This window comes from Charadrius vociferus, unplaced genomic scaffold, assembly GCF_000708025.1.
Source record: "Charadrius vociferus isolate BGI_N301 unplaced genomic scaffold, ASM70802v2 scaffold46, whole genome shotgun sequence".
Lineage (NCBI taxonomy): Eukaryota > Metazoa > Chordata > Aves > Charadriiformes > Charadriidae > Charadrius > Charadrius vociferus.
This window is the reverse complement of record NW_009648710.1, coordinates 610,641-625,523: the sequence shown is the minus strand read 5'-3', so window position 1 is coordinate 625,523 and position 14,883 is coordinate 610,641. Positions and strand designations below refer to the sequence as shown.

General features: G+C 38.3%; 1 protein-coding gene across 1 annotated transcript in view; it reads left to right on the top strand.

Moving 5' to 3' along the window:
* The window catches only part of LOC104287831 (chromosome unknown open reading frame, human C16orf62), a 56,935-nt gene that overhangs the window by 35,208 nt on the left and 6,844 nt on the right, over positions 1 to 14,883 (top strand). The window contains exons 27-29 of the mRNA XM_009886564.1: positions 9,314 to 9,453; positions 11,508 to 11,673; positions 13,474 to 13,592. Of these exons, the coding sequence (XP_009884866.1) occupies positions 9,314 to 9,453; positions 11,508 to 11,673; positions 13,474 to 13,592 (425 nt within the window). The remainder of the gene's footprint in view (positions 1 to 9,313; positions 9,454 to 11,507; positions 11,674 to 13,473; positions 13,593 to 14,883) is intronic.

Here is a 14,883-nt window from a genome sequence, read left to right as displayed (position 1 = left end):
TCAGGTCAATGACACCAGAAACTTGCTATCAAAGCACAGGCATGATAAACGCTTAGCTAAGAAATATACCACTATATCAGAGTGAAACAATGGAGTAACACCAGATAATATGAAGAATGAAAAATATATTTTCTTTTTTTGATCTGAATTATTGATTCAGGGCCTGAATAGAGTTTTTAGCCATCCTGTTCGCTCAGTCTTAAGTAATTGGAAATTCTGACAACAAGTGATTTGGGGAAAAGAATTGGAGCTACTCTGGGACTAGAATGAGCATTAAGTCTGTGTCACCGTTTCATATGATCTTGTTCTTGTTCATATCACAAATGGAAGACCTGTTCTTAAAGTCTTCTCATACTTTTTAACTGTTTGCAGTATTTTTCTTTTCCTTTTAAAGTGATGTCATTTTACTTTGTTTTGCGATTTTAATACTGACTTTAAATGTCTGCTTTCCAGTGGTAAATGCTTTTCCTTTGCATGTTTTCAGTGGAGCTGTGAGAGATACATTGATTACTTTGCAACATCTTTTGTTGTGGCTATTAATTCTTTATTTTAGCTCTCTGGTACTTCACAAGAGCTTGTTTTCCAAGCTCTGCATTAACCAGTAAGTTCCAGCTGCACAAACAAGCTGACTTAGGATGCTGATTAAGACTTTTTAGTACAGGGTGACTGTTGTTATTTCTTTGTTTTGAATCTGATGCTGCACATAGAGCAAAGCAGAGGGATTTAGAGTAAAGCTGGCTGTTGTGTCCAAGTATGTTGTGCAAATAAAAGATCTGCAAAGTCTGTTGTTGTGCAATTAGTATTGTGCAGTTTCTTTGTAGATAACAGAGTTTACCAAAAATGGAACCGCTTTTTCTTCCTATGGTGTTTTGTTTAATTGACAGGCTTATCTTGCCCTTTGTATCAATTTTTGTTATTGTGTTGCAGTGCATCTCTTGTTAGAAGCCAATCCAAAGCAATTTTTATGTAATATTCGGTCTTTGACGACTATGCCCTGCCCGTGTTGGGACCAACTCTGTGGTCTAATAATCTTTTGATTTATAAACCACTTTTCCACTACTTTTGTGATCCAAGTCTTCTCTGAGTGAGACTCCTGAGCCCCAACAATTGTCCAGATTTTTCAGTGTGAGAGTTTATAAATGTGCACAGCTGCAGTTTGACATGTGAACACAGTGCACTCACTAAACAATGGATAGGATCCCCATTCTGGAATCTTTTAAGGTAGCAGGTATGTGCAAAGTATTATGAACTCAGTCTCTAAAATGCATATTTATTAACCGCTCTCTCCTGAATTTTAGACCCACAAACTAGAGAGAGGAGCATTTGGTCCATCTCAGTTTTGTTGAAATGAAGCATGTGCAAAACTCTGGTGTTTAGTAATTCACTTCGATTACCAAGGGTTTATTGTTATACACTTTTTTTGCTTCCTTAGAAAAGCTATTTGGGGCATAATTTGTTTTCAGAGACATGTCACTTTAATGAGTAACTTAGCATGTGTTAACCAGTTAGGCAGCAATGACACCAGTCTTGGGACATTTGTTGTGAACTGTGTTTGCATATTCTGATGTATTGTAGTCAGACAACGTGTCCTTGAAAGTTACTTTTAACGCAGTTTAATCTATATCTCAACTGAATGCAATTCCTGTGTATAAGAAGAGCTGATTAATTCCTAACAGCAAATTTAAATCCAGTCAGTTAACTGAGTCAACTTATGCCAATTAGACACTGATCTACTAAAACCAGTGCAGCGTGAAGTGAAGTTTTGAGTGTGCAATTAATGATAACGTTAGTCTAGAAAGTGAAATTATGCCTTGTGTGTAACCTGTATTTCATGCTGATTGGAATTAGCTTAATCAGTTTAAAATTAGGAAGAGAAATAAAACTGAAATGTAATGTACCTGATCTGATAGCTCAGTCAGTAGAGGCAGTAGTAGGGCAGCAGTAGAGACCATCAGTCCTGGTGTCCCACTGTTCCAGTTTCCTCTCAAATCAGCCCCTTGCCTGCTGGGACTTGCCACACTGTTAATCAAAGCAACTGTGTGGTGCTGACTCACCCAAATACTTCAGTATTAGAAAACTGTAATTGTAATTTTTCTTGGAATAGACTAATACAATGAAATTGGGTCAGAAACATTAATTTAGAGGCTCATGAAAAGTCCAGTATTAATACACTGACGGATGTCTGTCCAGGTAAGCTGTTCAACAGGTATTAAACAAGGCTATTGTCTCCAGCTCCCAAGAAGTGCTTTAAATAAAATGAATCTGTAATTACGTTTGGAATATTTTAGGTGATTTTGGCCTGGATGCATAGTTTGTACCTCTGGAGAGCCTATTAAGAGCCCACCCTAGAATGGAAGATGCTAGATTTTAGAGATGGACTTTTTTTTTTTTTTTTAACTGAGCCACAGAACGCTGCATGCTGCCAACAAAGAGTAATAAATTCTCATCAGTCATGCTTTCTGTCATAGGGAGTGCTTGGACTAAATTGAGATTAAATGCTCGCTCTATTGTTTCACTCTTCTGGATTTTTGAGATATAGGTATTATTTTAATTGCACATATTTCCTCCCCGTGGGAATGCTGCCTTTGCCTGTCAAAGAACAGACAGCATGATTTTTTAATTGTTGGTCACAGCATTCAGCAGGTGGGTAGAGATGACACAACTTTCTGGTAATGTGTGTTTAGCGGCATTTTTATTTTGAAGGCTGTGAAATCCTTGCCTTGCTTCAGAAGTAACATGCTGTGTGAATAACGTAATTCAACTGATTCTGTGTGACTAATTTCACTGGGGAATTGTCAAACACAGAACTTTATAAAAATGGAGAGTCTTTGCCCCCAAATCAATGGATGCAGATCTTTATTTTTTTTAGCAAATGCAGATTTTAACTCTGAAGCATACATTCTTAACGTATTTCTTGATATTTATTCTGGTCTTCAAATGTAGCTGAAACACAGTTTCACTAGTAGATTGCAAAAGGATTTTCTTCTTCTACTTCAGAAAATGTTACTTTTCCATGAATGTTCTCTAAATATGAAGGCTTCAGCCAGACTTTGGAGAAAGTATGGTACGGAATATCAAATAAGTAACTTTTAATCATAGTCTAATAATTTTTAGTGTATTTTCTCAGTAGCATTAGATAACAATTTTTAGTATTCCTTCCTCATCTCCTGAAATCTTTATAGATCTGAAGAATATAAATACAGAGAGAATTTGAGGTAAAGAATTTAGAAAAATAAGAACCCAAAGAGGTTATTGCAATTACAGATTTTGGGACTTCTTGGCTTACACTTCACTGGTGAGATTGATATACGCTCTCTCTGTTATCTTTTGAAATACTGTTTTCCTTGAAGGCAGCAAAGTAGCTTTGGGAGAAACTGATGAGACACTGTTTTCCTTCCTAGTAATACTAAATGTTGCTTTATTTGAACAAAATTATGACTTGTACTGATTTCTACACCTGGAAACTTCTCCCATTCACTGAGCATTTTCTTGTTCCTCTCTTTATTCCAGCCGATAGCTTTTCCATATTATTTGAGAGAGATGACATCTCTGTCTCTGTAAGGTTTTCAGACTAGCATTTCTTCTCAGTTTGTCAGTTCTTCAAGTCTGTCTCACCCATGACCTGTTTGTGAAAGTGTCTAGTAGCATCTACAAAGGGAACATAGAGAAAATAATAATGTAGAATGATGCTTCCTAGCTTTCAGCTGCAGGTGGTCAAAATACATCCTTCAACAAGGGTTGTATATGGACCACAGTATTGCGTAAAATAGATGGACCAATCCTTACGAATTTAATTTTTTAATCAATTTTTACTTTGTGGCCTTTGTTACTTCATGTGACTGTGAGTTCTACAGTTACATGAAACTTGGAAATTTTACTACTTAGGGATTTATTTCTGTATGGCTTTTAAATGTTAGCTGAGTGTTTCAGGGCATGCAGCTGATCTGCTAGTGATGTTGCAAAATTCAGTCATTCTTGGTTTATTTTCTTCTTGCTACCTATGAGATGATGGAGTTGATTAAGTTCCTGACACATTTGTGTCAGTATAGTCTTTTCTAAAAAGGAAACGGTTCCATGCCTTAGCACCTTTTTAATCTTTTTATCTTTTTGGAAATGGGAAGATTGGGACTGTATTCCAGGTATAAATGCGCAACAGCTATGTAAATGACACAGGGACACCTCAGTTTGCCATTACTGTCCTAATGATTCTTGTAATTGCCTTGCCTTTTCAACAGCTGTTTGGGAGGTCGTTTTCAGGAAACCATCTATAATGACTCAAAAATCTTTCATGAGTGTAAATAGCCTATTCAGAGTTTCTCTTTCTATAGTTATAGCAAGGGCTGTTTCTTTCCCCACATGCCTTACTAATATTAGATTTCATCTGCTACTTTATTGCTCAGAATCATGAGTTCCATCTGCGATGCTGTGCAGTCACGTTCCAGACTAGTCTGCAAACATTGTCACCTCCCAGCTCATTGTAAGGATGTGTTTCTCTGCAAAACCTTAAGGAACACGGGCGGTAGTTGTTTCACTCCACCGTGAAAACTATTTATTCCTGCTCCTTTCCCCCTCAGCCCCATCCTTTATTGGGTTATGAATCCTCAGGAGGCCTTTCCTCCTTATCTTTTGTCAGCTTAGTTGATTTAAGAACCTTTTGTATGAGGGGCATTGTGAAATGTTTTTTAAAAATTTAAGTATTTGCTTTGGCTGGGTCACTTTTAAACATAAACTTGCTGGTTCTTTGGAAAACTTGAGAGACTTCTGAGGAATGATTTCTTTCTGCAAAAACTATATTGACTCTCAGTGTAGTATGAAGGTTTTCCATGTGTCTGCTCGTTTGATTTATTTTTTCCCACCTCATATAACCATGAGAAACTACAGTATCTAACTATAACATTTATTATTTCAAAGTTTCCAATGTCACTAATGGAGCTCTCTTTGAAGTCTGCTGATGATACTTTACCTCACAGTCTTTAGGGATTACATGGAATTTAGAGAGGCAGGATGAAATTTGTAGAGTGTTTTTTTGGGTTTGGCTGGGGGGGGGGGTGTGTGTTGCATTTAGTGATTACAGCTTAAGAAGACAATGTCTTGCATCCAGTGTTCTGCTCGTACTGTATGATCTCCCTGTATGACTCTTCCCTTTCCGCTTGTGCCTGTGTGCCTTCGCCTGGAGGCACTAAGGCCTTGCTAACGATCTATAATCAAGCTATTCCTAAAACTAGCACTAGCATGCTTCATCCACAGAATTACCTTTTTATCTGTAGCTAATTCCTAGTATGAATTAGTATGAAATAGTATGAATTAACATATTACATTCCAGTTCACCAAGCAGCAGCACATTTGTTTTCTTATTTCATCTTTGTTGCTTCAAATAACTCTTTGTAGTTTCTGGGTTGGAAGTGATGTGTAGAGGGTTTTAAGACGGAGAATGTTCAATAGCTCAAGGGAAAAACATTTCAACAACGTGGCAAAACTCTCACAGTGACCTCACCAATGTGAGAAGGAGTTCCAAATGTTTACTGTTTTGACAACCAAGCATGGCAATGTGTTATTTAACAGAGCGGGGGGAAAGCAACAAAACCCCCCACACTTGCTTCCTATTAATTTTTTGCGCTGGAGTACAAGGCTTCATTAAATTTCCAACATCTGTCTGATGTGGAAGCAGAATCTTCGGAGTATTAAAATATGCTTGACAGCGTTGTAGGACACGAAGGTGATGTGGAATGCAGAAGACGGCATATGGTCCCCTGGTTTTGTCCTCTGGGTGGACTTAGCCTTGTGTAATTGTATCCATGACTAAAAATAGTTTGTGTAGGTATGTCAAACTCACTCCATTTTGCTCTTTGAAGGTGGACTTAAGGAGCTTAATTGTTTTCCCATCTCTAATGGCCTTGTTCCTCCTTGGTTTTTTGCCTGCCTGAAATCTTAAATTAGTGCAGTTTAGTTGACCATTGTAGATGCAGCAAATACAATGTAAGCTAAATTTTTATATGTAGAGAGATTGATATATAGAAAAATACAGAGGTGCATATGTTTGTATGTCTGTGTAATTAAGTGTGCGTGTGTACATACCATCATGAATATTGACAACAGCAAAACAATCAACACCAATTTCACTTGCTTTTTCTGTAGGAGAGTATTATTGGAAGTGCTGATTTGGATATCCGAGACTGTTAGTTTTTGTAGCCTGAAGGTCAGCATGTGTGCTCGGGGGAAAGATTTATAGGATTATGGTCAACCAAAATGAAGGAGCTGCTGTGAAAGGATGTATTTAGTGAAGCGTGAAGTATGTCATGTTCGGAGCACTGCACAAGATATTAACAGCAGTCTGGGAAGACTCTATCATGATGATTTGTTGTGATGCACAGGTTGCTCTCCCCTTATCCAACTTAACAGTGGCTCACTTTAGAAGCAGTGTTGTACTTTAGGCAGATAAGAAAACAGCATCCTTCACTGAAAGAAGCCCTTTTTTTTTTTTTTTTTTTTTTTAAATCAAGAACATAACAACGTGGTTTTGGGGGCTTTTTAAGTTGTCCCTTATACTTTTTGGAAGCCAGGAAAAGCGACTGTATGTTTTTCTCCTGAAACACCTCTACAGTAATAGCTGTATAAATTGACTTTTAAAAGATATAGGGAAAACACTGTTGCATAAGCTCATAATTTAGTGTAATTCAGAATTAAATACTGATGCTTATTCAATACTTATTAATAAAATAGCACTTCTGTGACAACCTATTTATTGAACTTTTCCTCCAAACTTGGGGCATGTGATGAATACTGACACCTGTTTGGAGGACAGTTTGGTTTCTGTGAACTGTCTAATAAAAGCTTTGCATTAATGTGAATTTACTTTATTTTTGCTTCTTATGAAGCACATATACCTCGGATGAATGTGCTTTTAGTGTTCCAGCGTAAGAACAATTTCGTGGTTAGCACGGATTGGCTGAACTCGTAGCAAAATGAATATATTCTCCTGTGCCAGTACTTCTGGAGGTATCAAAGTAAAATATATCTCTCTTTAACAGAAAATGCAAATACCTGCTTTTATGCTCTGTTGCTTTTTTAGTTTGCCTTGCTGCATTGTGTGAGGGGCAGGCGGGATGGAGGCAGGGAAGAAGAATTAAAAGCGTGGGGGCGAGAGCCCCACAGCGTCCCTGCTGTGCCGGGGGAGCGGCAGTACGTGGGGGTCGGAGGGTGACCCACAAGCCCAGCCCGGTGGTGGCGAGAGGACAGCAGCCCCATGGCGATGGCAGGGAGCCAGCAGCCGCGGGACTGCCCTGCCGAGGGAGGGAAAAGATGGAAGCCCAGACGAGCTTGTCGCTGCAAGGGCAGGGCCCCGTCAGCCATCTGTGGTGCAGATGGGTCTCTCCTTGTTCCCAGCAGCAGTCACCTGAAGAGGAACTGGGCGCGCTGCTGTTACTGGGAGGTCTCAGGAGGGGGCTCATGTCTCTGAAGGTGCTCAACCAGATGAGAAGGCAGCTCTCGTTCACTGCAACGGCAGGAGGTCAAGAAGAGTAAATCGGATCAAATTGCAGTTATTCATAGCGAAGATAAGAGGTTTTGGGTTTGTGCTAGGCAAAAGTTGAGAGGAGAATGTCTGGGGCTGATTGCTGGGAGAGCAGGCAGTACATTCAGGTGAGGCACTTTGCAGCTCTTCTCGTTTGTTGTGGAGACTGATTGCTGCACAGATTGTTCCTGTCCCATTATGAAATAATTTAGGAAGGCAGGAGTATCCTCTGCACAGAGATGGGTACTTTGGTATGCAGATAATTTTCTGAGACACATTTTTTCATTTATCTGGTCACATGTTTGGATAATATGGTGATGTGGGGCATGCACTTTTTTTTTTTTTCTGCTGAGGCAACTGTGGAAGTGACAGCGATCCATTTACTCGTGCTAGAATGAACATCTGCTGCGGCTTTCCTTCCTCTAATAAAACTCAGAGGAAGATTACTTACCTTCCTTTGGGTTGGCTGTGGAAACTTATATGTTGTTTGAAATAAATTAAAAACATTCTTTCACCTCGAAATAAACGTGCAGAATGAAAGGAATTGTGATGTTTGACTGAAGGGGTCTGCGTTCTGAGCACCGAAAAGTTCAGAAGGCCTTGAGTACTTGTGTGCTGAAAAGAAATAAGAGTCAGAAGAATTACAGTTTTTCCAAAGCACATGTTTCCCTGGTATTCCTCACAAGCTTAAATTAGATATCAGTTGGTACTATATTTAGCAAATTTGCTTGGAGTCTCATGAGCTCAAATGAATTTTCCAGAGCAAGCTGCACTCCTGGAAATGCCCATGCACGTCTGCCTGGGGTATCTCCATCCCAGCTTTCACCAAGAAGTTTCTTCTTCTCTTTGCTGAAATTTGATTTCATGGCCTCAGTCTCTGTTGCTGTAAAATAAAGATACAGTATTAATTCTGAAGGATGCTTTGAAGTATATGGCTAAACAACTTGAATGGGATTTGGGTAATTGGATATTTTGAAATGTAGCCAAGAAAGTGCAAAAGAATGTTGCTGTCAGACAGAAATCTTTTTGTGAACTCTTAGCATATATAGGAGGTCTTCTAGGATATGAGGGAAAATACTGTTGGTTTTAATTTGTGAATATTAACTTAATAAACTGAGGAATAGATAGACTGGTGTTGTTCAGGGGTTTTTTTTTTTGTAGGCTGAGAGACATAACAAAGAGTAATGAAAAAACGTATTAATAACTATTTTGCCAAGGCCATGATGGTGGCTGGTTTCTGTAATTCCTGTACTGTGATTCTTGGAAAGAATCATTTTATCTAGGTAAACAGCAATACCTCAGGTTCTGGTACTATATTAGTATTTTGCTTTTAATGATTATAAATACTTAGGGAAATTAAGTTGTTCATACTTCCTTATAAATTTAGCAGCCTTTTGTGAATGAATTTGTGAACACGTTAGCATGGTCTAATGCGCTTTTCTCCCCTCTTTGGTTTCCCTGTTCTCCTAGCACAGGCATTTGTTTAGATAAGTCAATTTTGAAGTACATGCAAATTTTTTTTTATTATAGATGCAATATATTTGAAACAATGGTGACCTCTAGTTAATCAAAGGAGAATTATAATTTCAGAAGTCTCAAGTGATGTGGGAACTTCTTTTGAAAAAACAGCCTCATTTGAATTACGACAGATTTTGACTGCTGAGTCTCGAGTTCCTTTGCAGTTAAGCATATGTTCATTTTCTGTATTCTATCTGAAACAAACTGGAAGCAATCATTGGATCACAGGCATGACTGCCATCGCAATTGAAGTGATAATACAACAACTATATTTTTATTTTGTAGCTGATGCTTTTTTCAAAGCTGCAGTGAGCCTTGTTCCTGAAGTGCCAAAAATGATCAGTGTAGATGGAAAGATGCGACCTTCTGATGCCTTCCTCCTGGAATTCCTTTGTAATTTTTTTTCCACATTATTAGTTGTTCCGGTAAGTTGCATGTGTATGAATAGCACGGAGGCTAGCAGACTATTTTGACTTTCCTGTTTAAAAAATTCAGTGTGCTGGGCTTTGGTGAGTGAGAGCTATTTTGACTTTCCTGTTTAAAAAATTTCAGAGTGTGCTGGGCTTTGGCGAGTGGGAAATGCAGTGGTTAGTTTTCCATTAGCAAACTGAACTGATTTGCCTGTTGGCTGCAAAAATGACTCAACCCAATGCAAAATGGGGAGGCAGAACAATTGTTCAGAGGTAGAGGTACAGCATTGCCTCTCTCAGTAGTACCTGGCACTTAACTGCCTTTGGGGTAGAGTGAATTCTCACCATCATTTAACTGTGTAAACGTCATTTACTGGTTTAGTAGATCCTTGCAGAAAAGTATTTTAGTTCAGCACTTATAAAATCTTATACCTGAGGAGGGCAAAAATATAGAGCTCTAGTTTCTGTTAGTTTCAGTTAGTTTCTTTGTTACAGGTTGCCTCATCTTTTTGACTGAAAACAATAATTAGAAGATGTGTTTTGGCATAACCTTCCTCTTCTGATTAATATTTAACAAAATACTACCATTCTACACCCTTCCAACTTTTAACCAGTAGTCAAGTTTTAAGAGAGATATATGTAATTTTCCTTCCAATATTTTCAGCTATAGCTAAAAGATGAGGAAAAATGGTAAACTAATCTGGAAGACCTGAGATAAAGCTTACATACCCAAGGTATTTTGTTGCCCTTGGAGAAGAAAGACAGGCCTCCAACTCTCTAAGTTTCACTGCACTGGAAACCTAACACTTGAAGATTTTACCTCCCTCTGTTAGCAGCTCTGGCCCTCTCTGAGAAGATTCTTCATTCCCAGCAAGAGCTGACTTAGTATAATGGCATGTTTAAAAAAAAAAAAAAAAAAAAAGAAGAAGAAGAAAAAGAAAGAAAAAGTTTGACATTTATTCATTTGTTCTCGGAGAAAGTAGGTTGCTCCTCCTCACTGAAACATTCCTTATGGTTTCCTCCTTCGTTTTTTCTTTGACTATGCATTTGATGAAGTAGCACACAGTGCTGTCCAGATCCTCATAATCAGAGCAGTGCGTTCTCCTTTTTCCAATGGAAGGGGTCTCCCAAGGCAGGCATGTTCAGCAACATTCAGTGGAGATGCTGTGTTGTCAGAAGGGAAAGGCTCGTTGCCACTGTGATGTGTCACTGCTGTCCCCTGACTGCAGGAGTAAGACTTTGGAGGAAAGCTATTGCAGAACTGGATGCTCCTTAAAGAAATGCCTCAGATCATTAACAGACGATTGAAGGAAAGAGATCCAACCTCGCAGATTCAGTAATGAAGAAAAACTTGCAATGAAATAACCAGGATTCAGAAGTTAGCTTCCCTAGTTTTTTCTTGTATTTACTTTACAGTATAGATGATCAGAAAGAAATGTCCCCTGTGGACTGTGATTTGTCCCACGTATGTTGGTATCATTGCACCAACTGCCAGCTTGAAATAAGCTGCATGCAGTATTAAAACTGCTTGCAAAACCTCACAGCTTTCGTAAAGCAGGTGTCTTTATAATTATATTCCTTTCATAATAAAAGATTGTTGATTGTCTGTAACTTAGACTTCCCAGTGTAGGTGTTCTTCTGAAACTTATAATTATATGAGTAATATACTTGTTTCTATAGCTTACTGACATTCTTTTAATAAAAAAAAAATCCTACCCAGTGTGTTTAATTTTAGAGGCTTATGTGTTAAGAAGCTGACAATTTATTTTGTACTACTCCCCCGTGACTAGAAAACAAAGCATTTCAAAGTTTGTCTGTGGAGGCTGCCTAGATCAAGTTTACGACTGTAGGTCAAATGGACGTTTTAGAAGGAAACTGGAATACGTTTTTAGAAGGATTTGCCGGAAGCGCGCTTCAGAAAAGTAGTTTTCAGCTTTAATTATATTGTAGTTTTTCCTTTGTAGAGTTAATATTCTGACTCTAAACCCCTGAATGACCGCAAATAATCCCATTTTTGGTTTGGGGTGGTTGTGGTGGTGTTTTTGACTTATCTCTTCTCTTTTCTGTAGGACCATCCAGAACAAGGAGTGCTGTTTCTTGTGCGAGGATTACTAAATGTGATCCAGGATTATACTTGGGAGGATAACAGCGATGACAAAGTCAGGATTTATACTAATGTTTTGCATCTGCTGTCTGCAATGACTCAAGAAGCATATATCTACCATGTAGATAAAGGTAATACATAAGGGTGGCTCTGGATCCTTGCGTTCCACCATGCAATTTGTAGTATTGTGTTATCACTGTACCCACTTAACGAAGAGCAATGTTAGTCAATCTTGCAGAATGGATCATTTCCTATGCAGGTCCAGATATCGTAACTTAAAATAATCACAGGAGGTGGCTGCCAAACAGAAGTACAGTCTGTTCTTTAAAGCGAATCTGTGCAGAGTACTTTACTTAGTTTGTTCCTGGTGGCTTTGATGCAAATACTTAGAATTGTGAACTTTTCAAATAAATATCAAAACTTTATAAGTATGGAGGGGTTTCTTTTAGTCTAAAATACCAACTTGATCTACACTTATCGTTGGTGTTTCATTCACATTCATTAACAACTCTGGTTTTCAGAAAGTAATGCCTAGTCATCATTATTTAGGTGATGTAATTTGCTGCTTTGAAGGCAGGCTTTCAGTTTTGGAAATTGTGGTGGTAACTTACAAAAATCCAGAATAGCTGGGAAAAAAAAATCTGAAGATTTTGCATTTTATAAAATGTCTGTAGTCTTTTTGTAATAATATTTTGACTGCTTTAAAATTTGAGTGTTTGCCTTCTGATCGTAGAGAGGTTACTAAATTAAGGTAGAGTATTAATCAAGTCTTTTAAAGCATGCTGGCAAGATTAGTTAGTCTGAGAGGCCAAGCTAGTTTGTCTTTTTCTTTTAGTTGCACAGCGCTTTCACAAAGAGGCAGGCTGGAATATATTCTGCAGCTCTTCTGATGAATAGTCCATCAGAGTTACCAACCATGACAAAATATCTCTTGCAATTAGCGGCACAGAAAATAGTTGTCAGTTGAACAACTGCCCTATGGTAAATCTGCTGTTCAAATTCTGTAAGGAAACGTGGTTTAGCTGCTTTTTCTTTCATTCCATTTTTATAGGACCAAAATAACTGCATCATCCCAAGATGAGAAATGGAAATTAATTAGATTTCAATGGAGAGAATCATGGAAATACAAATTAGTAATTTTTCCCCTGTAGTTGGATGAGATTTTTTTATTCTAGGTGGACCATGTACCTTAGCTTCTTAAAATGAAGTTTACTTGGGAACAAGGGAACACCTTTTATCTTATGTGTTCTCTGACTTACGCAGAATACACTTAAACTTACAAATTCCTTGAAACTTACTTCGTAGTAAAACCTTATAAGTAAATGAGGCCAAAACACACGTTTAAAATCACAATTATATAAGCTCTAAAAACGTCAAGAGTTCTCTCCCTCCAAAAAATCCTTCAAGGTCTTTGAAATTAAAAATACACTTTCTGAATTTCTCTCCATGACTTTGAGGTAATCAAGGTTTTATTTTAGGGGAAAAAAATATTAAAATGCAGTTTCCTTTGAAAATCTTGCTGTTTTCATTGACTAAAACATAAACTGTTTGGTGCAGTTCTGCTGCCATTGAAGATGATGGCAATACTCTTCTAAACTGATGGGAGCAGGGAGTCTGTCTCTGTGGAAAAAGGGAAAATTGACACTATATGTTGCTCTGCGTTTAAGTCTAGCAGCTATTTTTGAACCTGGCTGCATCCAGGAATACAGGACTGGCTTTAAGTTAGAAGATTCTTTTCAGTGTTTTGTTCCTAAAATCGAGAGGACATAGTAGGAAACCAAGTGGTAGGCACTTGTTTGTTCTGTTTGTGTTTGATGGAAAAGAGTCATTTTATAACTTCCAATCTGGTCTTCTATAAATAGCTGGTATTTTCAGTATCAAACAAATGTATAGCTCTTTAGCCAGACCTAAGCTTGATTTCATCTCTGCAGTTGATTCCAATGATACCCTGTATGGTGGAGACTCCAAGTTCCTGGCTGAAATTAATAAACTGTGTGAAACGGTGATAGCACAGATCCTGGATCATCTGAAAACGCTGGGAAAAGAAGAGGTATGTTCTTACTCAACTTGATTCAATACAAACCCCAAATTACTTTGGAGCTGAATAAATGGACTGCCTTCTTGACCAGGAGTTGGTCTTTTAGAAAGCTCCAGGAACTTTACAACGAGAGGAAATTAGGTAATTTTAGTTGTTTAAAAATTGAGTCAATCATGTAGGCAGGCTTGTGGTTGAAAGACCTAATGATGTGAAAGAGATCATGCAGCATTTATAATCTGTTTTTAAGATGCAGGCTAAAGTTACCTGCTTAGCTGTATGCTGTACATGGATAGTCTGATAGAACCGACAAGCAGTAGAAGCTGCTCTGGTGTACTCTGTGGTATCGATTGTGGTGCTGTGCCAGAAGATGGGATTCTGTTGCAGTGCAGAATGATCATTGCAGAGCAGCATAATGAGGTTAGAGTTAGCTTTAAATTAACCGGCTTGAGTCCTGGTGTAGTTCGGTTATGGAAACATGATGCTCTATGAGGTTAGAGTTAGCTTTAAATTAACTGGCGTGAGTCCTGGTGAGTCACTTGAGTCCTTGAGTCACCAAACTCAGTGATGGAAATATGATGCTCAGTGTGGGATAACTTTTTTTCTTATGAGAGTCTTTCTGCCTACATTGAACTCCACGATGCTGGTATTGCAATTACTGGCCTAAGCTAGAGAATGGGAGACGGTGCCACAATCACTCCTTTGATTGCAGTATAGTTATGCCTGAAGTCTGCTCCATGTCCATCCTTCCTGTTGTTTGCTCCTGGCTGTCACCTTTCTCACTCTGTAAGTAAACTGTATTTTCTTGCCAGTGAAATTAACAGTAGCCTGGAATGTCCAATTCTATAATGGGCAAAGTGAGAATTCACACTTAGTCTGGTACTGGTTAAAATACAGTGGAAACCACCTTTAATTTTGTAATAGTTTTGCATCCCAGATGCTAGGATGAAGGAGAGAGGTGCAGAGGGAGAGAAAAGGTGTTTTGGCTTTACCTTGTTTTTAAACAGGGTTATATTTGTTCAATATAAGATAAAGAAAGCTCTAGGCAGCTTATTGGATTTCTTGATTGGAGTTCAGAGGCTCTGAGAGATCAAATATAACTTAATGGATTGTATGTGAAAGGCAGGTGACTAATGTTTTCAGTATTACTGAAATAATGAGAACTTACTGTTCTGCTAATGTACCTGTTTCTGAGATTGAACCCCTCCACAGCTTCCTAAATGCCCCTTACTGAACTGCTGTATAATGACAGAAGTCTTGTGGCTTGCAGACTGAAATGGGAGGGGATGATTAATTTGATGGAATT